At 38.4% G+C, this 23722-nt stretch overlaps 1 protein-coding gene across 1 annotated transcript in view; it reads right to left on the bottom strand.

Annotated features, from left to right (window-relative positions):
- Window positions 1-23360, bottom strand: part of GSAP (gamma-secretase activating protein) — a gene marked incomplete at its 5' end in the record, with an annotated part of 33911 nt that extends 10551 nt beyond the window's left edge. Inside the window, 17 exons of the mRNA XM_010184306.1 lie at window positions 1473-1534; window positions 3184-3215; window positions 3636-3691; window positions 4113-4238; window positions 8209-8262; window positions 8888-8970; window positions 9679-9748; window positions 10054-10271; window positions 11323-11415; window positions 11881-11958; window positions 12619-12696; window positions 17292-17377; window positions 18999-19042; window positions 19727-19786; window positions 20714-20818; window positions 22169-22218; window positions 23291-23360. Coding sequence (XP_010182608.1) covers window positions 1473-1534; window positions 3184-3215; window positions 3636-3691; window positions 4113-4238; window positions 8209-8262; window positions 8888-8970; window positions 9679-9748; window positions 10054-10271; window positions 11323-11415; window positions 11881-11958; window positions 12619-12696; window positions 17292-17377; window positions 18999-19042; window positions 19727-19786; window positions 20714-20818; window positions 22169-22218; window positions 23291-23360 — 1365 coding nt within the window. The remainder of the gene's footprint in view (window positions 1-1472; window positions 1535-3183; window positions 3216-3635; window positions 3692-4112; window positions 4239-8208; window positions 8263-8887; window positions 8971-9678; window positions 9749-10053; window positions 10272-11322; window positions 11416-11880; window positions 11959-12618; window positions 12697-17291; window positions 17378-18998; window positions 19043-19726; window positions 19787-20713; window positions 20819-22168; window positions 22219-23290) is intronic.
- Between the last annotated feature and the right edge of the window lie 362 nt (window positions 23361-23722).

Below are 23722 nucleotides of genomic sequence, written 5' to 3'. Positions count from 1 at the left end.
TTAGCATAACAAAACACTTCCCTGTTGCAAAACTCCAGTTCAGAGTGAGATCCCAAGCTACCTTACAATCTTGCCAAATTCAACAGCAGATCTTAATAGTCAGAAGGGGTACTTGGTGCAAATTCAACAAAACAGGTGCTAAGTTGAACTTCCAATGACATTGAAGTGAAAAAGCTTACAGTTCTTGCATCCCTCTGGGTAAAGCCAAGTGAAGAGAGTGAAAGAAGGATTTTATTATGAATGCTGAACCCTGAAAATGTAAGTATTTATTACATACAAATAAACCGGAGGGATTTTACAATAGAGAACCCTAGAACAAGTACAATTTGTGGTAGTAGCCAAGAAACTGAGAACCTGAGTGATTAAAGGTAACTTCAGGTTAAACATTAATTGCAGAGTCTTTAAAATCAGATGTTTGTTATCGTACAGCCCATGCCACTCCCTACTCCCTGCTTTCTGAAATATTCTCTGACCTCATGGAGCTTCTGATTGCAACTCCAGTCCATGCTGGTTCTTTGCTGAGAAATACTATGAGGCATTACTTGTTTCAAAGCTCAGAGAAGAACTGAGGAAAATAAAATCTCTGCCTCAAGCAGTTTACAAGTAGATTAAACTCAATGCGTCAGGACACTAATATAGGAATTAGGAAGCCATAAACAAAGGACGTCTGTGACCTGCTTTTTCGGATCTGCCTGAATAAACTGAAGGGAAGCCGCAGAGAAACCTCAGAGTATGAGAGGCAGAACTTGGAAACAGAGGCCAAGACTGCAAAGAATGAAAGTTTGCCTTAGATTTGGACAGACAGGACACTATTGATACGTTCTTCACAGATGCAGTGTGGAGACCTTCCAGTGCATGCTGAAGAGTTTTATTTGGCTTTAGTAGTAAGAGAACCAAAGATATGTGAAGATGTGTATTTGACAGAGTGAGCACAGGTAGGGATCTGAGACAGGATTTATTACCTACAAGCACAAGGATGGTAGATCATTTGGGGAGATCATCAGTGAAAACAGTGCAAAAGAGGAAGGGACCTCAGAAGAGAGACAGAAGGAAAAGGAAACAGTAAAAAGGTGTTCAAATGAGGAGCAATAAGATCTGTGATATTCTCTTTTAGAGAAGCAGTGGGTGGGGAATTCATCTATATGTGCTTTAAGGATGTAAAGTAGCCCCAGATTAAATGACAGGTTAAGATGAACTCCACGAGGATGGAGTAACAGTTTCTAACCAAATAAAAGCTGCATTGGGAAAAAACATTGCTGTTTTTCCCCTATGCCTTAAAATATCATGATCTGTTAAAATGATACCATGATACCATGACTATAAACTTAGAAAAAAACATGTTTGTCCCATAGCTACTCTGCATAGCTACTCTGTCTCATAGCTTCCTCTCAGCATTGGAACTTGTAAGCTTACTCTTTAATATTTGTTGAGGCTGTGCGTCCTCTAGTGCGCACTATAAGAAAAGCACATACCAGTCCCATTAGTAATTGCTGCTGGTAATCGTCCTCTTGAAAGAGAGGTACAAGCCTTTCCTCTGAAACAAACAGAGCAAGAGTCAGTCAAGGATGTGATGCTACAGAAATATCAAGTCTTCAACCAGCTTCAGAAGTGCTTAAAAAAAAACCACACAAACAAACAGGAGCTGTGGTTTGATCTACTCGCCTACAGAACTAAGTGACAGAATGAAGGACTGCGTAAGACAGAACTGAGGACTGGAAAACAACCCTTTATCTGCCACCTTCTCAAGTGCCTAACACTGAGCACAGAGGAACACAAATGTGTCACACCATTTGGTACTTCATTTGCATTACTATTTTCTCTGATATTTAAGCGTTATCACAGTGGGGTGATTCAGGAGAGCAAAGAGGCAGAGAACCTTCTGGTAACACCAATGCAAATGCATATGCTGTTTACATCTTGTCATTTACCAACAAACAAGCTAAAACAGTTGCATGGGTTTTCCAAGGAACTGGCTAGACAGAAAGTAAATATTCCACAGAATCACCCCCTACTTTCCTGGTTCTCTTCCCTGGTCTGGCTGCTTCTGTTTCTCAGATTTGCAGACCTCTATGTAAAAGAACAGAACTTTTCTAAGTGGAAGGAGGTTACAGTATCTACTGAAACTTAATACCCTGCATTTCCTAATCAGTGCTTCCTGTCTACTAACAGCAAAAGAAGAAAAACAATCTCCTGTTTCATCATGTAGCATAAAATCAAGTCAACATTTTCCAGATCCAAGTACTAAATTTTGACAAAGTTCAAAAAGCTGACTTTGAACAAAGTTGACTTTGCTCACCTTGAAATATATTTACACTTACTGGCACAAAGCCCCATGTTGCTTGATTTTAAAGAACCTGAAGAAAAATCTAAAGGGAAGATACAGTACATTGATCCTTGCTACCAGCTGGCAGCTCTCTAGAAATTCTCTAGTAACAGTTAAACATCTGACATCTTTATCAATCAGCACCTGTGGAAAACATGAATCTGAGGCTGGCAAAGTTGATACAAGTCAGAGCCCACAGCAATAATCAGCAGTGGTGCAGATGACTGGTGTTAGGGTCTGGTAATGAATTCACTGAAAATTCTTTGTAACAGAAGCAGTGAGCAGCACTTAGACCAGCACAATTTCACAGTATGCAGTGGCAGGGCACATAGGAGGCACTGAACAGTGGGAACATAATTTATTACTAATTAAGTTTTACTTATTTGTGACAGAGGAAATGAGCATCACAAAATCTCAAGTGTTCCTGACCTAAGGGAATTCCTTATATCTGCTTTCTCTACACCATGATTTTTCACCAGTCATCATCTCCTACCATACACAAGTTCTACAGTTGCAAAGGCAGCACTAAGTGGACAAGACCCAACGGTAACATGGAGTCACTGATACTCTGCTCCAGAAGAAAAATCTGAAAGCAGAAATCCTTAGGCAGACAGAGGTTCACTGCTTATGTTGTTAGATCCAATATGAAGCGGGAACATTATTTTCAAAGTCACTACATGACCCTACCACTACTATCAGAGAGAAAGTGTTCCTCCAATTTAACGACGGCTCATCTTATGCCTCAAACTCTTCAGTGCTGAAAACACATACAGCAATTTATTTTTAGTCAACAACAGCTACATGGAAATATTCTAATAAACCTTACGGCTAAGGTCTACATCAAGACAAGTTTTACTTACCGGAGTCCCAAGTGTCCAGATGAGAAAGCACCCTGGGATTTGAAACAAAAATCAGCTTATTTCATATGCATTATTCTAAAGGATTTAATAGGGACATTAAAAAAGCTTAAATGATCCTTTGATCTTTCAAAGACAGCTAAAGAAATCTAAGAACTATAGATGTGACTACATTTAGTAAAGATATTAAATAGCATTAAAAAAAAAATCTGCCTGGGTTGCATAATAATAGCTCTTCAAATCTACCATAAAATCCCTAGCTCTGAAGGCATGGATATTTCAGATCAAGTTGTACTGATAACAAGGATTCCAATAACTGATTTCTAGCTGGATAATCTTCTTTAAAGTAAGAGATCTAATCAGATACTTAATCAGCTATCTTAATTGCACATTAAATCCTTCAACATACTTCAACAAAATAAGAAAGGGTAAATATAACAGAAAACAGTACCTACTTTTTGGCATTTTCAAAAATATTCCTCATATATGTTGCAGTTCTTCTCTCCTCTCTCTGATTTGTAAAGAAATAAAAATCCCAAAATTAACAAAGTAGAAGGCAAATTAAAACAATTGCTGATCATTACTCACCTGTGATTTAAGCTGGTTTTCCCTTTGAATGGAAATAATGTACAGTGGGGCTTCAACACCTTTCAACTACCCATGCTCACAGGCACTCACGCACACTTAACCTACATGGCAACACAGGTATGTGCAAACTCGACTTTTGTTTAGTTTCTTGCACTGTTTTAACAGCATAGGACTTACAGGCAACCATCTTATAAGTGAAATGACTACAAGTCTTTGCATGTCTCATAATCAGATTCCCGTTTCTTTATCCCCCAAATAAAAAAGAAGCTAACTCTTTAATATTTGGCTTTAAAACATCCACTTCAGAGGCAGCTCTGGAGACTGCTTCAGTGCATGCTATTTACCTCTTCTGAAAGGTTACGCCATTCCCTCCTGAGCACATTGTTGTGGTAATGTAAGCGCGGCTCTGCATACTTCACACTCTCCAGGTTTGAGTTGAGTTTCTCCCAGAAGCCTTTGGTGTTTTGGAACTGCAAAGCAATGCAGGGAAAGCGTGAACACAGGTTGCACTTCTAGAGAAATAGGAGAAATCACCCTCCCACCAAGCGACTGGTAAGAATTGTGATTAATGTAGCTTCATAACAACCTAAGTGAAAAAAAAAATTAAAAAGTGCTATTTTTTTAAACAATTATTATTTTAAAACTATTTAATAGTTTTTCTAAAGTTATTTTTTTAAAAACACTTTTTCCCAGTACTTTTAGTTCCTTGATTTGACAGCAGGGGCAGCACTCACTTAAATTTGAGGCAAAGATTTGGTGCCCGTAATGCAGATAATTTGCCACCTTAGGATCTTTTCAAGTCATTGGGAAGAAATAAGGACTTCTAGGTCATAATTCATCTGACCTATTTCAGTTGTTCAGGATGGGAAGAACTGCACCACAGACTACACTGGGCAAATTGTCCAGACTTCCACTGACTGTAAAAGGAGCCTTGGGCAACTGACTTAGATGTAAATGTTTACATTTGGTCAAACAAATCCCATCCCCAGTTGCAAGAAGTTCCAAATAGAGGAGCACCACCACGACCTCAGCAGCTGCAGACTGCCACTGTTTCCAAACTGCATTAATACTTACATTGCAAACATCCATTTGCCAACCTCAAATAATAACAGTGCCTTACACCAGAAAAGAAACAAAATCCAAACATTTCCATAGCAATTCTAAAGCCTTTGAATCTAATGCTAAAATTCATTTAAACTCAGCTGTGAACAGACAGGAGGTAAAAAACCCAAACACACACGCACACACTGGTTTCCTGAGCTAGTGTTCCTGGACTGGCTATAAAGATTAGAAACCACTGTTTATAAAGGGGGAGTGATGTGATCATTGCTGAGGAAGAGATGAGATTAAGGCATTTCTTTTTGGCAATTTTTAAAAACAAGAGATGGTACTAGCTGTTCTGACCCCCTTTATGTACATTTACCTTCCCATACAGACACTACAGTAGAGACATTTGAAGGGAGAGACGTTTGAACTCACAATATTCCTCCATCTTGCATAAACATGTTGGATTTTGCTCTCTCCCCCCTACTTTTCAACAATGACATTAACTTCAGAAGAAAACATCAGAAGCCTTTAAAACCACTTCCTACTATTTACCAAGGAAAATGAATTGGAGACTCAATCCTGCCAGCCACTTCCCTCTTGCTGCCAGTGCTGCTGCTGTCGCTTTATTGTTGTAGCTGCAGCAGAGAAAAATAAATCTCCTTTTTGCTTCATGTTAGTTATATTTAGCAGCTGGAAACTAGAAGTGCATATAGCACCATATGTTCACCCTGCTGGAGCCGACTAACAAGATCTACAACCTCCTACTGCAGTACATTGCCTAAATGTTACCAACATGAAATCAGCACAATACCAGGAATATGGCATAAGGGTATCACCTAGTGACCAATTTATGCAACTGCGACAGCATCACCACCAAAATTGAATTTATGCCACGTCGGATTTTGTTTGATGTGTGGCAGGGGGGTGCAAGACCAAGTTTCTTTCATATCCTGAGTCTGTAACAGGAAGTGGTAGACTTCAGAATTAAAAGCAGACACCACTAAAAAGCTGCACTGTATTAGATCTTTTCAATAAGTCAAAACTTTAAAACAAAGGAGTATTTTCACTAAATCTGTTATTTCTCGAGCATCATCAGGGCGAGGACTAGAAAGAGAAGGATTCTTCATCTTAGGTAGCATTTATTTTGCAGACATCTCTAGGAGTCAGGAGTTAATGGCTAAGCATGAACAATTAAAAGACATTGTATTATCAGAAGTCAAAGCAAGGCCTCACCAGTTTGCTATCTACAAGAAGCTCCCACAAAGGTTTTTGTAAGTAACATTGTTTTAACTGAAGACAGAGAGCTCTCTGCTGTATCTCTCTAAAAGGATGCAAGGTGACAGTGACCTTTTCAAGAGGCTCGTGTCCTCCCCAGGGGAACTGCAGTGTTATTTCTCCCCAGCAGTGAAGGCATTCAGAGAGCCGTGTAACCGACTCCATGTCTGCACAGGCAGCTACTCCTTAGACATCACTGTTCACCCCAGTGGCTCAGCACAGCATTAGGGAGAGGCTGCCTGTTCCTCTGATGACTGCGTGCACTACACATCTTCACTCTTCTCTTCAACCTCCTCCTGTTTTCTTAACCTTCTTCCTCCTGACCCTTCCTTCTCCCCTCTTCATCAAGCCTATTTGCACGCCTTCAAGTTTAGTTTCCGTGCTTAGAAAGGAAAAAAAAAATAAAAAAAATCAGACTAATTGCAGTCTTTATGTAGTTTTTGACAACTGGAGTCTGACTGATCCTTCTTTCTCACAGACTCTCTCAATACCTCTTGCTGAACAGAAACTTAGTGATAAAAGTACACCTGTTACCCAAATAGCACATTTTTCTTGTAAATATGGACACAGCCCTCCCAAAGGCTCTCAATGATTCATGGCCTCCAGAACTCCAAAAATCTTCTTAAAGCAACAATTTATCATTGTTACTGTGAAATGCCACAAAATCTTTGCAGAAGCGATACCACTTTATGACGAGATTGATCACCAGGGACTGATTTGTGATGCCAACACCACGCACCAACTGACCCATTGAATTTGAGCTATGGTGGATTTGTGTCACTGGAGTGGTACAAAGCAGCCAAACCTTACCCTGTACATTACCATCTTTGTCCTTACTCCAGAGTTGGAGCAATTTGCAGTCAAAAGTTGCAGGAAATATTTGTCTTTAGCTCAACTCTGACCTTTTCAATCTGTTTAGGTTTCAGATAGAAATAGGAAATGAGTTCCACAATCAGGAAGTATAACTGCTAAAGGCATTTGCCCCCAGGGGCTTGAGGTTCAATCTCAGACAAATTAAAGGCCTGCTAACTTTGACCTCAGTGAATTACAGGGATTATCTAGCAACAAATTTTCTCAAGATCTGATTTTCCCAGGTGTCTCAGCTCTCAGGGCAGCCTTCCCAAGCAAAGCGTGCAAAGCCCAGTTCCCGGGCTGCGGTCATGTGAAGCTGTAGCAGCACAGTTGTGATGCACTGTTGCTGACCAAGCGAACAGTGGGTAATTTCACTGATTTTACAAGATTTTGTGAATGCTGAAGCTTTATAAGCCAATTACAAGCACTAGAGAGGAAACACTCTCACCTCTTTAGAGCACTACATGAAACAATATTGTCATGTATTCAGAGTCTAATCCCTTGCATTGCTGGTACTGTTGGGTTCAAGCTCTGACTCTTCACATTAGCCCTCCACAACAGGCTGCTTGTTAAAAGCCTCTTTCAGATTTTTTAGGGGAACAGCTAGGAAAATTTCAAGTATTTCTCTAAACTGGAGCTGAGGGAGTAGAATGGAAGACGGGAAGAACGATTCCTGTTTTCAATGGAAAGTACAATTTCCTACCCAAATAGCATGGCCTCTCCCCATGCAGCTCAGTGCCTTTTCCAGGCTGTGCAGGAATTTGCCTAGATTTAGGTAGCCAAAGCCCTGACACCAGTGCAATCACAGGACGCTACGGACAAAACAAAGCGAGAGGGTCATGAACCACTGGTACCAATGACAGCGCAATGAAATATCCCTCAAAGTGCGAATACGTACAGATACGTAGAAATCCTACACATCTGTCGTGCTCAGTTTAACCCCAGCTAACAAAGTCACAAAATGAAGAAGTATCAATCAAATCTAACAAGAATTAATTTTTGGAGGACCTTCCCTGCTGAATGGAAGAAGTCCCCTCAGGAAAGGACAAAAAATACATTTTTAATTAGCAAACATCCATCTAAATAACTGATATTTTAGTTAATGCATAAGACATTTCAAACAGGGCAATTTTCTGTTCACCTCTATTTTTGGGTAGACACTGCTTCATTAGTATTTAGCAAACCACCATTTCACCCCTCCCTCAAAAAAAAACCAAACAAGCTCTTAACCTGCAAATATGAATGTATTTTTATGTGGGAACTTACCTCTAACACAGGCAGAGAAATAATGTCTGTTGCACATGTTACTCGAGGGATAATCTATAAATACAGACAAATTATAAGAATATAAATAATTTAGCATAAAACATGGGCCTGCTTGGTTATCTAAGTGAATCTGCATTACTTGTTTCCTTTGTGAAACTAGCTAGCTAGCCAAAACTGCACATTCAGTTTTGCCAAAAAGGTGTTTCTCTCATTCATCTCATTTTAAAAAAAAGACAACATATTAGAACAGTGTCAGATCAGATGAATTAAAATAAGCTATTTGCTCTAATTGGAAGGTCCTGCCTAAAACTTACCCGTAATTCTTGACTCTACTGATAGTTTTTCTTGGAAAAAACTGCATGATTTTGCAGTTAAATACATTTTGTATTCGCTATAGACTTCATATGATAAGTAGTAAATTAATACCTCATTATGAAAACTGAGAGGTTTAGTAACAAGCTGTTCTTGTTTTATAAATGCTTTTATTTTTTGACAAAAAATAGGACTCGTGGAAAACACCACTAAGATTAAGACTTGACAAAAAAAAATGAGCAAAAAGCATAGAGATGGATTTAGAGAATGGCTATGAAAAGGTAAGCGTACAAGTTAAAAGTTGTATTAACAGAGAAAAACTTGACTCCCTCTAGCTATTAACTAAAAGTACCAACTGTTATCTTACCCCAGTCCAGTCAAGCAGTGACGTGTAGGGCAAAAGTTTATCCAGGTTGTGAGCTTCTGGACACATTCTGCAGTACAGGGAGGCTAAATGAAATGTAAAAAGACTTATAAGGCAAATTTGTATAAACTATCAGGTAACAACAGTAGGTTTCACAGACAGTTCCTTATCTAATGATTTTTTAGGGACAAATCCTGCTGCTGTCTCTGAAACAGCTTCCTCCATGGTGGAACTGATCCCATTCTGTGCACAAAAGGAGGAAGAGAAGTCCAGATGGCTGCAGGGCTGGGTCAGCTGCTTGGCTACAGCTCAGCACTGCAGGGGTCCTTTATACAAAGGCTCAGGGCACAGGACATGCAGTGCCTAGGCTGAGGATTCAGCTATTAACAGAGAATATCATGACATGCCAAATCCTTATGAAAAAAATGGTTTGGGCTGGGCTAGAGGAGATTTGTTCCTCCACTCCAATCTCAATTATTTACATCCTAGATATCCAAGACAGGAGCCAGATGGACAATTTGCTCTCCAGTGACCTAAAATAACAATAATTCTATTTGTCCCTCTAGACAGAAGAATGTGTTTAAAAATTTCTACTGCAAATCTGGTTTTGAGAGATTTATGTATCTTCTAAACTACTGATATTGTCTCTACCACCACAAAATGCAGGTCAGTTAACACAAATCGTAACCAAAAACGCTGGAAAGAAGAGAGTCAGTTTGTGACATTGTGGCTTCTTCTTAAATCACAACTAGAGTACGCAGGAATATTCAGTATGCAGGAAAAGAAATACCTACCAATAATAAATTCTTGAATGGGGTCAAAAGAGTGACATGTTGACAGGTTCTCAGAAATCCACCAAATAATCTGTCAGAATGAGAACAGAGGAGTTCACCACATCTCTGTTTAAGAATGTGTTTCAAGAGACTGTAGAAACTTTGTTTTCAGAGTAACACCTTGCATGAAGTAGTGATATAGAGAGAGAAGTTTTCAGGACAGCCTTGACAAATAAAGCAGTATGGGCAGCTCAACTGATGAGTCTCTTGGCACTGCCAAAAGGTACATGCAAATGAGGACTTTCCTCCTTTGGCCAATATCATTCATGCCCTGACCCTGCTTTGTACAAGACATCAGTTACTGAAAAAACGTAGAGGAGGTTTTTTTTTTCCCACCTGCATTTTCAAGTCTTCTGTGTGTTGGAAGTACAACAGAGCACAATGCAGAGCTGCCAATCTCTCGCTGTCTCGTTTGCTGTTCTGCAGGAACTGTAGTAAGGTGCTGTCACTGATGCTTATGGCATACATACTTCCTACATGGCAATCCAAGACTGTTGATGTGAGTGGGGATCGGATGGAGCAGTTTTGCAACATGTCAATTCTTGCACCCACACCTGAAGAACATTGGTTTGAGAATAAAAAGGTTTAAGAACACAAAATTTGGCTGCTACCAGTATTTCTCTTAAGACTGCCAGGTCCCCAGCAGTAAGCAACAGTCTGCCCTGCTATTATGCTGAAGAGAAGGAGGAGGAATGGTGCTGGCTGGGTAAAGGAAGTAAATGAGGAGCACAGACCATACTCAGCTCTCTCCCTCCTGCTGAAGCAGAGAAAGTGTACAGGTTTGAGGCCATCATAGGACAAATCAGGGTACATAGGATGGAACACAGAAGGGCATAAGGCTAGAAGTGGAGATACAACAGCAGGATTTCAGACTATTTGCATGAGAGAAATGAGGCCCACCACACAAGCAATGCTTTCCACTCACTTCTAGCAGAAAAGTGTTTCATTCTGTATATACAACAGGTATTGGCTTCCTGTGATGCTGCCCATGCACAGGTTCCCACTACTTACCTCCCCTCCACCCAATCAGAAGAATGGATTTGTTTTCAAACAAAGGCCCCCCACTTCCAAAAATAACCCACTTCCCATAAAGACATGTTTGTTGGAAATGAAATAACGTGTCTCTCAGATGAGAGACTAAATCAAATTGCATCAGCCTGATCAGGTGAAGGAAACACAGATTTCCTCTCCCCACACCCTCCAAACACACACATTTAGAGCAACTCAATTGGAGGAAGGAAATGTAAAATCAAATTTACATCTCCATGAAAAATTTGAGAACAGTGGAGGACAGAGAAGCAAGTGCAAAAATGGGGGAAGGGAAACTATTAAACCAAGGCAAAGAATTTCAAATTCACTGAAAGGTCCTCTTCCATTTCCTAACAAGCTAGAAGTACGTAATAGATGAAGTATGAAATGTCACTTCAGATTCCCTCTTTAAAATGGAAAGTGGCAAAAATACCTTTTTTATTTTTTTTATCACTCTCCTTCTTCAGAACACTGTGCAATAAAGCAAATACCGAAAAATACAACTTTCATGTAAAAAGATTTGAACAAGTTTCCACTACAATAAAAAAAATACTTTGAGCAGGAGTCTTACTATACCTGTCAGAAATAAACTATGACACAGCAGGTCAGGATGCTGAATATTCAGAAGATGCAGGAACTGGCCAGGCAAATAAGCAGCCACATAATAGTCTATTTAAAGAAATAATAGTGGTCAATTTAGCACTTGTTCACTTATTTGCTTTAAGAGGCTGTTTCACATGATTCTCATCTTGGCCTACTTCTCTCTGATGGAATTGATTATATCTAGGAAATATAAAAGGAGTTAATTAAAAGTTGCTGTTAACACAGGAAATGATAGCAATACATTAGGGCTTCCAGGGAAGGATTCAAGAGGCTTGAGACACTCAAGAACCCAACAGATGATCTCCAGAGCATATTCCAAGGCAATTTCAGAGGAAGTTGGTTACTAATAGTGAGGTATTGCACTATCAAATGCCAAATATAGAAGGGGGAAAAAAAAAGAGGCAGCAAAATAACACCACTACTTAAAGTCAAGAAAAAAAATCCCTTCCTTCTAGAGAAAGATTAGCCATTTGTCTCCCGACCGGGGACAGAGAACGGCAGTGACACAGGGAAGTAACACAAGCAACCTACCAAGATTCATAAAAGCCACTTCCTTCAACTGATGAGATTCTGTTCTTTCTAGAGAAACTGTAAAAGTTTTGTGGTAACCTAGGGAAAAATAATACTACTTTTAAAAGACCCAAACAGTAAACACCATCTGTTACAAGTCAAGTATAACTTTACAGCCAGAAACTTCAGCAGTGCCAATACACCCCAAACAGGGATATTTTAGACTGTTTTATGGGCTTGTCTGCACAGACAAATGTACTTCATCCAGCAGAGTTGCTGCGCACTTAGTAAGTCTTAAAGAGCTAAAGCACCACTCACATAGCAACTGTTATTACAGTCAGTGAGCGCTGCAGCTCTTGCTGTGAAGATGACATGTTGAACTGGAACTCTAAACAGACATTCAAGCTAAGAGCTGCTGGCTCTATTTCTCATATAAATGCCTTATGGCATAAATACAACACACCTGCAAGCTCCCACAGATTTCACTGGTGTTTGTGCTCAGCACACCGGAAAGTCTGGCTAGAAATAAGGGACCAAATTAATAGCCACTCATGAGGCCACTGGTTTGAAGCTACTTGTTCAGCATCAGGCAGGAAGTCTACAGCAGGAAAGTCAACTTTGCGGCTGTATTTGAACACTAGCCACAGCAGTTTATTGTCTGCTGACTTTGGTAGTTATTTGGTTTGCAAGGCATTCTGTGATTCTTTCAGCAAAGTGACATTTTCCAAAATAAAGCATAACTTAACAGGTTAATCTTACCTTTATGTAAAAAATATATGGAGTATGTTATTTCATCAGGAATATCAGACGCTAGATTACAGCACATGCACAAGCCTCCTAAAATGACAAAAAAAAGAAATGAAAATCTATTTGTCCACCTGAGTACCTAGACATCTTTACACTCCACAAAACTAAAGCAAGACTGTTTCAAATCAGAAATTAAAAATAATATCCAAAAAAAGTAAAAATTACAGAAATATGTACCACATATCTCTAACCATCATTTACACAGCAAAATGAGAGAAGAGAGGAGGCAATATCGCACAATGGAAACCTGGGTCCTGACGTGGCCAGTGCACCTCTTTAGGAGATGCAATTTTTAGCCCTTCTCAGTAGAAATCACGCTTGCAGCCAGAATACTGATCAAGCCTCTCTCCACAGACTGCCTCAATTTCTAAATATCTTTCGTTCAGGGACTGCCAAATATGCACAGAACACAGTAAAATAGTTAGTTTGCTTTCTAAGTAATTTCATATTGGCAAACAGCGTGATATGCTACTAGAGCTTTCTCACACTAGAAATTATAATCAGCCCAAAGAGCTGGTAATTCCTTTTTTTAGTAGAAAAGTCAGTACTTGGCACAAGCTTATTTCAGCCAAGGTACTCTATGCAGGAATGTGCCTCCCTCTCAGCCTAATTCTAAACCAGACTGATAGACTGGATGGTCCAGAGTCCATTGGATGGTAGTCCTCCCACTAACTCTTATGAAAACTTTAATCCACTTACTCTGATGCTTTGGCAAGCTGCTTTGGCATTCATTTTAGAAATAGTTTCCAAACCACATTATCCCAATACAGTTGGGAAAACTGGGCCACAACTATGACCATTCACCTTCTACCTTTATTGAAAGTTTATAACTTAAAAGAAAAAAGTGGTAATACTAGTACAGATACTCTTCGGGGGAAACTAAAAAAGGGTTAAATATACAAGGCATACAGAAAAAGGCACAAAATAAAGGTTTATGTATACAAGGTATACAGAAAATAACACAGTACAGAAAAAGCACAAGTATGAAAAAAAGCCCAGCTACTAAGGTATTTTACTTGGTTAAATGCCTCATACTTCAGACCACAAGGCTGTACCATAGCTGTGATACAGATATGGCTGAAGCACTTCACACGTCAGGGGATGGTAAATACTTTCTTTTGAGATGCATTTTTTTAGTATTCGTTCTTAGCCGATTGAATATTGTTTGATACAGTTTTGCTTGGATATTTGAGTCATTTAGACAACAGATAGGGCATTTTGCCAGAGCATTTGGCATCTTTCAAAGTGTGAATAATTTTTAAAGCAGCAGCATCAGGACTCATGGGGAAGGCTGGAAAAGCTCCAGCAACCCACAATGCTGTTTTATTATCAACAGCTCCCTTACAACACTGCAAATTTCCTTCTTGTATGCTGGAGGCTAGTGTATTTACACTGTTCTTTAAACTGCAACATGCAAGTGAGTCTGTTCAGATTGACATGTCAGTGGATATATACGCAAAGTGATCACAAAAACAGTGGCTATGGGGCACTACGGGGAGACATCCTTCTCTCAACTCTTAGCATACTGTCCAAATGTTAACAAACTGAACTATGAGCAACAGAAAATATCAAATGATCCTTCATTAATACAGATAGAAACACGTCGGTCTCAGATCAGCAAGTGTCCAAGCAATGTTACCTCTGATAACGTCTCAGCAATACCACTAGAGCAGCCAGAGACTGCAAACGTGAGACAAACTCCTTTCCTGCTCTTACCAGTGCTCTCTGCAAACGACAGCTGGGGTGTGCTGATGCAGGGGAAGCATGTTATCCTATTGCACCTGTATGGGGAGCGTTTTATGCAGAGGCAAAACCAGGTCTTCTATACTATGCATTTCAAAATCATCTGCAAACAGTAAGAGCTATAGCTAAATGTCACAAGGTGAGAAGACTCACATGAAGATACATTTGGATGGACTCCTATCTTTTCAGAAACAAAAGGTAAAAAGATCTCAACCACAACAAAGTGAAAAAAAAGAAGCATTTAAAAATTAAGTTCTACTCATGTAGGGTACCAGTGAGTTCCTACGTTCAGCAGAATTATTTAAACAACAACAACTCTGCTGTTTGATAAATAAACATCATACCACTGAAACTGCAAGAGTCCTCTATGAAGACATGAAGTTTTCCCTAGGGAACTTTAACTTACACTTCTGCATGAACAGAAATGAGGAGTTTTAAGACCTGTGGCTGTATCAACACCTCAACATGGTATTTGAGTGTCACAATTCAAATACGACGCTGCAGCACGGCATTTTGTCTAGTTGTACTGACTTAGGAGTGACTTGTCTTACCTAACTTGACCCATCCAAACATCTCTTCTTTAAACTCTTATCCAGCAAATGAAGTATTATGGATAGAAACAATTATTCTCTGGACATGCCTATTTCTCTCTATAAATAGTCCAAATGTTTAGCTTTTAGGCAGGTACGGTTAGGTGACGGTAATCCAGGGTTTATGTAATATTACTGCCCACATCTTTTTTAATACCAAGCAATTTTAACTGCAAAGTACTAAAGCACTACAAGAAAACTTAACAGTCCATTGAATTTTGGACATATAAAGTTAACTAGACTAGAACTGCTCGATCTCAGCTCATCTAGAAGTACATAGGGGTTTTTATCTGGAGGCATTTTGTCTGTGCCGAGTATAAGGAACAGGGCCACTTTTCTTCTGCTGCGGAAGTTTGAGAAAGGAAGAGTGATTTCATTCCGAGTTCAGACTGGCAGTAGCCAATAACAGTTTTATTAAATGGGAAATTGCATGGAATATTCCATTTTGAAGTTATGCCAATTATTCTTTGCCAGAGATGTCCGAATGTACAAACAGGGATATCAGCATTAACATCTGAAGCACACTTGCAGTTTCAGCAGAAGGCACAGTCTGTGCCCCAAAGAGCTTGCAGTCCAGTTTTCTGAATCACCACGAACAAGAGGTACAAAATGGAACTTTAGGGTGATTACCCACAGTGTTCTTCAACAACTAGGTACGGTCTCGGCGCCAAAACCATTTGCTCCAAACTGTCAGTTACTCAAAATGGATTATGCAAAGTAACTGTCAGTTTCAAACACCATTCAAAGAAAAGCCACATACAATAATCTCATTTATTAAGTGTAATTGTCAAATTCTGTTTTACATTAATTGCCACAAGAAGTGTACATGAAAGGTTCCACACAGAATTTAAATACTGCATCGCCAGATGGAAAAGGACATTTTCCTTCAGGGTAATCAAACAACAGCCTTGATGAAGGAAAACTGAATTTCATCCTGAACTAAAAAGAGGTGCTTTAATCTGAACAAGCCTTAGAGAAGCACAGGTTTAAAAGGAAACATATATATATATATATAAAAAAATAACATTTTCCATTATTGGGCAGGCTGTTTGTACAATATTCTGTATTGTTAATAAAGTAGCCTACTCTACACTTAGTAGATATAAACTTGGCTCTCTCTTATTTCTAATTCCTTCCCTCTAATCTTTGTAAGCATGTTGTCTGCCTTGGTAAGAAATAAACTGTGTAAGAAAACTGTATTTCACTTCACAGAATCACAGAATATCAGGAGTTGGAAGGGACCTCAAAAGATCATCCAGTCCAACCCCCCTGCCAGAGCAGGATCACTCAGACCAGGTCACACAGGAACGCGTCCAGGCGAGTTTTGAATGTCTCCAGAGAAGGAGACTCCACAACCTCTCTGGGCAGCCTGTTCAGTGCTCTGTCTCCCTCACAGTGAAAAAAGTTTTTCTTCAAATTCAGATTGAACCTCCTATGCTCCAGCTTGCACCCACTGCCCCTTGTTCTATCACTGGACATCAGTGAGAAGAGCCTGGCTCCTTCCTCCTGACACTCGCCCTTTACAAATTTATAAACATTAATGAGGTCACCCTTCAGTCTCTTGACTTGAATTAATGGTCGTTTCAACACAACTGGCAAATACCTCAGCAATTTGCCCCTGTGCTTACAGCGCACCTTAAGATGTGAGATGTAAAGCCATTTCTGCAACATGACATCTCCTCCACAACTCTGCAGACTAGTCAAAGGTTAATCAGATACCATCTCTGCTTGGTGGCATGGTCTAATTTAGAAGCTAAAACTGTAGCTAAAGCTAAACAGCTAAAACTGTCTTGAGACCAGTTTTTAATATTTATTTTTTAAAAAAAAAAAAACAAAAAAGCTGATGGCATGCATTAGGATGCATTAGGGAGACTCCTAAATCCTAAAGCAGCATTTTAGGTCTAAGTTTAAGGTTTAAGGAACCACACATATCCTAAATCCTTAAATATCACATACCAAGTTTAGTAGTGCATACTTGGATCTTCCAAGTACCACATTCTAACAGCAACACTAAGCTTTTAGAATCTGTACTGCAGATGCTCCATTTACACGTGTGCTCTGTAACACATTTATATACTGTGTCAGATATCCAGATAACAGAGCTAACCAAAACCTTCTTTAAATTACTTTCTAACGTGTTTTCGGTCAGTTTTAACATTAAATTGCTCTAACACACACAAAAAAATATATACATATAATGTCTTACAAAGAAATTTAATAATTAACTATGATTACACTGCATGATAATTACTAGTTGAGATAATTTTGACAATACTTGTATTTATTCATTACCTGCTTTACTTGTAAAAACCTGAAGATTCAAAGACTTAGACGCAACATCTTGGTCTTTACAGTAATCATATCCAAAATTCACAAGTCTGAGAAAATAAAGATCACTAAATAAATCACTTCTTCATTCACAGTGATTAATCATAACAGGAAGATCATGAGAACAGTCACTATGTAATCAAAATATACTAATTAAATTACAATAAAACGTTTTCTAATGCAACTTAAATTAGGCTTTAACCTATCTGCTCAGTGCTGTTAGAAATAAGAATCCCAAGACTGCATACTGTTATGAGAAACCAACAATTTTGATTACACCTGCAAACTTTGTATTCACTTACTGCAGCATCATCCAACCATTCCCATACCGCGAATCAAAAGCAAGTTCTGAAGAAGCACTGGAAATCCAAACAATCATCATACCTGAAAACTCAAACGCTTTGCAGTCTGACTCGACCATTCTTATGCCTGTAAAGCTACATTTTAATCTGCAATTAGGCACACTAATTTCAGCAGCAATACTCAAAAAGGAAAACACAATGGAATTGTCATACCATGACTTTTTTTTCAGTCTTGTGCTATCTGAGCTTTAATGGTTTAATGTATCTTCAAAATCTTTATGTCCTTATTTTTGCCATGCAGAACATGCAACAGAAGACTGTGGTCAGTCAGCTTTGGCTATTTTGTTGTTGGGGTTTGGTGGTTTGTTTTTTTTTAGTTGGTTGAGGTTTTTTCCAGAAAGGATTTTGATCCTGTAGGAATTTTGCCCTAGGTCTTCTGCAATTATTTGTTTGTTTGTTTGGGAAAAAAAAAGTAGCACTGAAGCTCTTACAGGAGTTGGATTTTTTCAGTGCTAACTGCAAGAGGAGGCACTACCCATTCAGGGCAGCCTGCACGTACAGTAGCACCACACTGAGCCTCCTGCATAGCACTGAGACCTGAGAGCCACAGCTTGATCAGGGTAGAACTCAACTACCTTCAATTACTGATAGCTGATCTAGCAGCTTTGGCATCTCTTTTTATTCACAAAGAGAAACAGGCGCTTTTGGAACATAAATTCAACTGACTGAAGATAGATGAGGATGAGATGAATTATGACAGAGTCAGAACATCCTGACTAGTTCTTTCTCAGTTAAAAGGGGGCCTTATGGAGACAAGCTCAGCTGCAGACATGTGCATGGTAGACACAGATAAAGTCAGACAAATCTTAGCCTTTGAAAGTGCAGGTTACCTGGAAATAGCATGCTGGAGGAGAAAAGAGTACAACCAATGTCTCACAGGCTATAAAAAGGAGCTACTGGTCTGGTTAACTGCCCAGTAAACCACGTAGTAGCAATTAAAAATTGAGAGCTTCCTTTAACAGGAATTTTGACATCAGCACGACAACATGCTCAAGAATAAAACAAACCAATTTAAACAGAATACTCAGAGAAAAGATGGTTTAACCTATAGCTAGCTCTTCAGACAAACAATTTTTAAAAATGGCACCAAAAAGGAGTCATGTAATATAAATTACATTTTACAGTTGACCCTGATGAAAATGAGAGGAACTGGAGGTTTGGACACAGTGTTCATATTACTCTTACATTCCAGTACCACGTAGGCAACTGCAAACAAACATACCGTGGATCAGACAAATTTTACTTAGGTTTGTAAAATATTACTCTATATATAAAGAGGAAAGCAAAATAAAACATAACAAAAACTTACTTTAATGTTGTGTCATTTACAGAAATATCCAGGTGTGATTCCAGCTGTTAACCAAAAGTGAAAAAACAACTTGTCATTTAGTGAGGTCAGTATACTAGGATTAATATTTCAGCCCAGTAAAATGTGTCAAACTCATATTTCACCAGATTCACCCTTATAACAAAGTTTAATTATCCTCCTCTAATCCTTATAGTCAACTCCAAAAAACAAAATAGATTATTTAAAAAAAAAAAAAGGAAAATAAATTGTGAGATATTTAACTTCCTATATTAGAGCAAATTTCAGCCTCTGGGACAAAAGCCTAGTAACAACTACAGGTTTAACACTTGTAATTCTTATGTTCTGTTCTCTGTACCTTGGCTGCAACAGATTTTCCTGTCTTGCTTAAAATCGACACAAAAGTAGTACGTGGCTTCTTTGTTTAGTGCATTTGATAACCCTGCTTTTCAATATTTGAGCGTAACATCAGTATAACGTCATGAATATTGTTTACTTCTAGGTCAGTATCTGTGCAATTCCACTGAAGTTACCTTACGGTGGCGCAAGCTGAATCTGACTGAATATATTCTTGAAAAGAAAATAATGGAAAAAAATGGAAAAACAAAGCTCAGTTTTCCTCTGCAAAAGTTCTAGTAATAAGAGACACCGAAACAGATCTCTGTACCAGTGCCTGTAACACAATTACATCCAACTCAAAACCATTGTATAATAAAACACTAATGACTTACTATTGAGTTAAAATTTTCATCAGGATAAAACTGGACACATTTTAAAGTACTCCTTGATTCCTGGAATTAAAAGTATGTGTTTGTAACTGGTAAAATAGAAAGCGTATCATACAGACCAAGTTACTGGACACCCCACAGCATTCTATACACTCAGCCTGCTTTGCTAACAGATATGCAGAAGTTAGCGGACAAAAGATGACTTTCAAAACCACATATAACCCCCTACAATAGCACTATGACATGCTTCCTTCCTGTCCCAGATCATTATCTGTCAATCATCTATAACTGCGTGGGCCCCCACTTGAAGCACAGCATTACATGTCACACACACACATATTCTAGGAAGTTAAAAAAACGTTTTCCATAACTAGCTATGTGAGAAAAGGAACTGTATCTTATTTTGGTCAGTTTAAAAGGCTATCTCATGCAAAACCAGAATACATTTCTCCATCACAGTTCACTTCCTTTTATTTCCTAGCACTCATATATCCTTGGTTGCTAAGAAGAGTTAAGAAAAATCAATTTTCATTTATGTAGAATATATCAAGTACAAGTAGTTCCTCAGTCAGAAGAGGAAAAAATAAATAAAAAGAGAGAGTTGCAGCAGTCAAGAACCTGTCTCTCACTCACTAAGTCTATTACAAACTTTCTAGATGTGAATTTTCTAGAACAGAGGCATTGTACTCACATCATTTTTTGGTAGGTTTAGATCCTTTTGAATAAAAGATCTTTTTAAATTAAAAACAAACAAACACACGCCTATAAAACTCAACCTTTTTATAGAAAGCACTGAGACCATCAGCCTTCTTGCAATTTACTATGCACAAATACCAGTTGAGGCAAGGCTTCTGCTTTAGGTTATTTGAGGCAAAAACAAGACAGACTATAATGAAAAACAAACTCTCACTCTTCTTAGCCACACATACTCAAAATTTTACTGTCATGAGAAAGGCAGGAACAAAAACACTGGAGTGACTTTGATCTCACCTTTGGAACAATGTAGAAAAGCCTTTGTTCCATCATATCCCATTGTGCCCAAATGAGATCATCTGCAACTCTGGATCTTGGAATTTGACCTGAGTTTTGAATCACCTAAAGGGAAAGAAAGATCATTAGAAGTTGTCAAATAAAGTTCTCTAACAATTACGCACAGTCTGTACTTAAAAAGAGCTTAAAAGCAATGACAGAAGAGGCACAAATACCAAGGTGCTTGGAGGGAATATGCTACTTATTGGCTGCACAAAATCTACCTTTGATGCGTGCGAGGTGCTCAGTTTAGAGATCAGAAGCAGAGTTTTCAGAGTACACCTACTATCAAGTATTTTCTTTGAGATTTCTTTACTTGCAAGAAATTCACCACTTAGGCTGCTCAAAGTCAACAACAACAAAAAAACCCCAAACAGACAGCACTCTTCATCATAGAGAAGGAAAGAGGAGTGAAATACTACAGTCAGCTCAGAACCAGCTACATTAACTACAGAAGGAAGATGCGTTAGCTACAAAAGGGACTTCTGTCCAAAGCCTCAGCCACATGACGAAGACTATTGGCAGCAAGGAAAGGGCTGGAAAACTGTTGCGACTGTATAAATGCATTCTTGAAAGATGTAGGGAGATTTCACATCACCCAAAACAAATTGGTTTGTTAGGAGGACATCAGATTTATCTGTTTTTCCTGGTTACGCTTTGTCTTTACTACTGCATATACTCTAACACATAAACCCCATCTGCTTTAAAAGCAATGATAAACTTTGAGAAAAACACGAAAGGCTTCAGTTTGGCTGAAAATCAGGACCTCCATCTTTTCCTTCCAAGCCTACGTATGTCTCTATAAAGCAAAACACTGGCTTTTGTGACACAATGCTTTACTAGATTAGACGCATGTTTATTAATTATTAATTATTAATTAATTAATTATTAATTAGCTGTATGTTTATGTCTTTTAAGCCAAACATCCACAGCAAATTTGTTGAAGATAAATTCATGCTAAAAACAGGAAAAAAGGAAACTGGAACATTCATGGTACTTGGAGTTTTTGTCTTTTGTTTGTTTGCTTGTTTTTCAAATATATCCTTTACTGGGACACAGACTCCCAAATGGCAAAGATAGGAAGGTAGCTCTGTAAATATTTTAAATGGTTTAAAAACGTATATACATTATGTTTACTCCCAACTTCTAACATTAAGAAGCATTCAGCAAACAAAAAAACCACCAAACAATAAAATAAGTAACTTTCCTCAGAGATTAAACTGCATACAGGGTTTTCAATCAGCTTTGTGGTTAGCTGACATAACATGTGGTAAGTTGACATACTATCAGTACTTTCTTTAATATACTTTGTGTTGCCAAAATACAAAACTACAAAACCAGTTAGCTAAAATTACAGATGTTTAAATTTTCAATTAAAGCAAAAAACCTCAAACCCCAAGAATTTTCAAGTCTTACCACTTTGCGTTCTTCTTCTGCAACAACATGAATGTCAAATTGTTCAATATCTTTAAAACATATTAAAAAAGTCATTACAACCATATATTTTTACATGCTTTTATACAGCTTATTAAACATTATTACCTCCTATAATGCTATAAGAACATATTCAGGCCAGGGAAGCTCAATCCAGTTTAAGAGGAAATCTGTGATATATGAATACAGGTGTGTAGGCAGAGACCTGGACCCTCTTCCTTTCCTGAGCCGAGGGTGGCCTCAGCCACACCACCTTGTAGAAATGGTTCTCTGTCCACGCCAGTGCAGCCTTGTCAGCAGGAGCGCTGGCCGAAACGTACCAAACCAAGCCAAGGAGTGTGCTTATAAAGAAAGAGCACACACAGCTGCTCATCTGCACCCAGCCCCGTTTCACTTCCTAGCGCGAATACCACCTCACAGTTCTTTCCCACACTATATTCCTAAAAGTTACTGGTAGTTTCACTGTGCAAAAGGTGCAAGATTGACCCAGCAGACGTTATAAATATTTCTGATAGAGTTCACACAACTATATGAATGTATTAGGAGGTTAACTCTGCCCACCTACATAAAGGTTGGTGTCTAGTTTAGCAGAGATGATGGGCCTTTCCAAAAAGTTGGAAAAAGCTGCTTCACTCTATAATAAGACTGTAAGGCAGAAGTGATAAACAGCCTTTTCCAAGCGTCCATCTCTATTCATCCCCTCCCATTAGATTAGACCAAACATGCAAAGGTAGCTGAATCCAAGAAATTACTGTCCTATTCTTATCCCACGTGTCACATGGTTAAATCACAATCCAGTTCTCAGTCAGTATCTGCTCTGAATTTATATAGGTAGCTATAAAAGGCTATTTTAGCTTTTTTAGAAATGAAGATGACTGATGAACATGAACTAAGCAAATAACTGCAGTCAAAGCTGGCCATTCTGCTAACAGTGAAAAAAAACCCCATTAAATAATACATGTTTTGAAAGACATATGGAATACCTAGACTAGATCACACTTTTTTCCCCGTTTTTTTTTCCAATAAAAGCCTACCAAAAATAAAATCTATAATGATCATATTAGAGCAAAAGAATGACAATGTACTTCCAAAATATTAACTCACATTTATCTTCTGAAACTAGCAAGAGGCGACTTTCTGTAGAAGTATTTCTGCCTTCAACAGGATAAAGAAACTATACAGGAAGTTTCACAAAAGTAAGTAAGTAACCAAAGTAGCTTAAAACACTTATCTAAAATAGGTTTTTCAGCTGGATATTTACATATTTTCAAATTAAGACAGGCACATTAATGATATTCAATTAATTAAAATAGCTATTATTACAGACTAACAGTCTCCAATCACTATAATTGCAAGCTTCGGGGGATTGAAGAGAAATAAGAAAGTAAGCCTTCATGTCAGAGAAGTATTCTAAATCCAACATTTTATGAAGTTTCTCATTTTTTTCGTTCATGAAGAAACTCAGACACACTATCATTGCAACAGTTGCAAAGACAATGCAAGGTATTTAGTAAGGCCTTTGACACTGTCTCCCAC

This window comes from Mesitornis unicolor, unplaced genomic scaffold (assembly GCF_000695765.1).
Source record: "Mesitornis unicolor isolate BGI_N332 unplaced genomic scaffold, ASM69576v1 scaffold27785, whole genome shotgun sequence".
NCBI classification, from domain to species: Eukaryota; Metazoa; Chordata; class Aves; order Mesitornithiformes; family Mesitornithidae; genus Mesitornis; species Mesitornis unicolor.
This window is presented reverse-complemented; position numbering and strand designations above follow the sequence as displayed.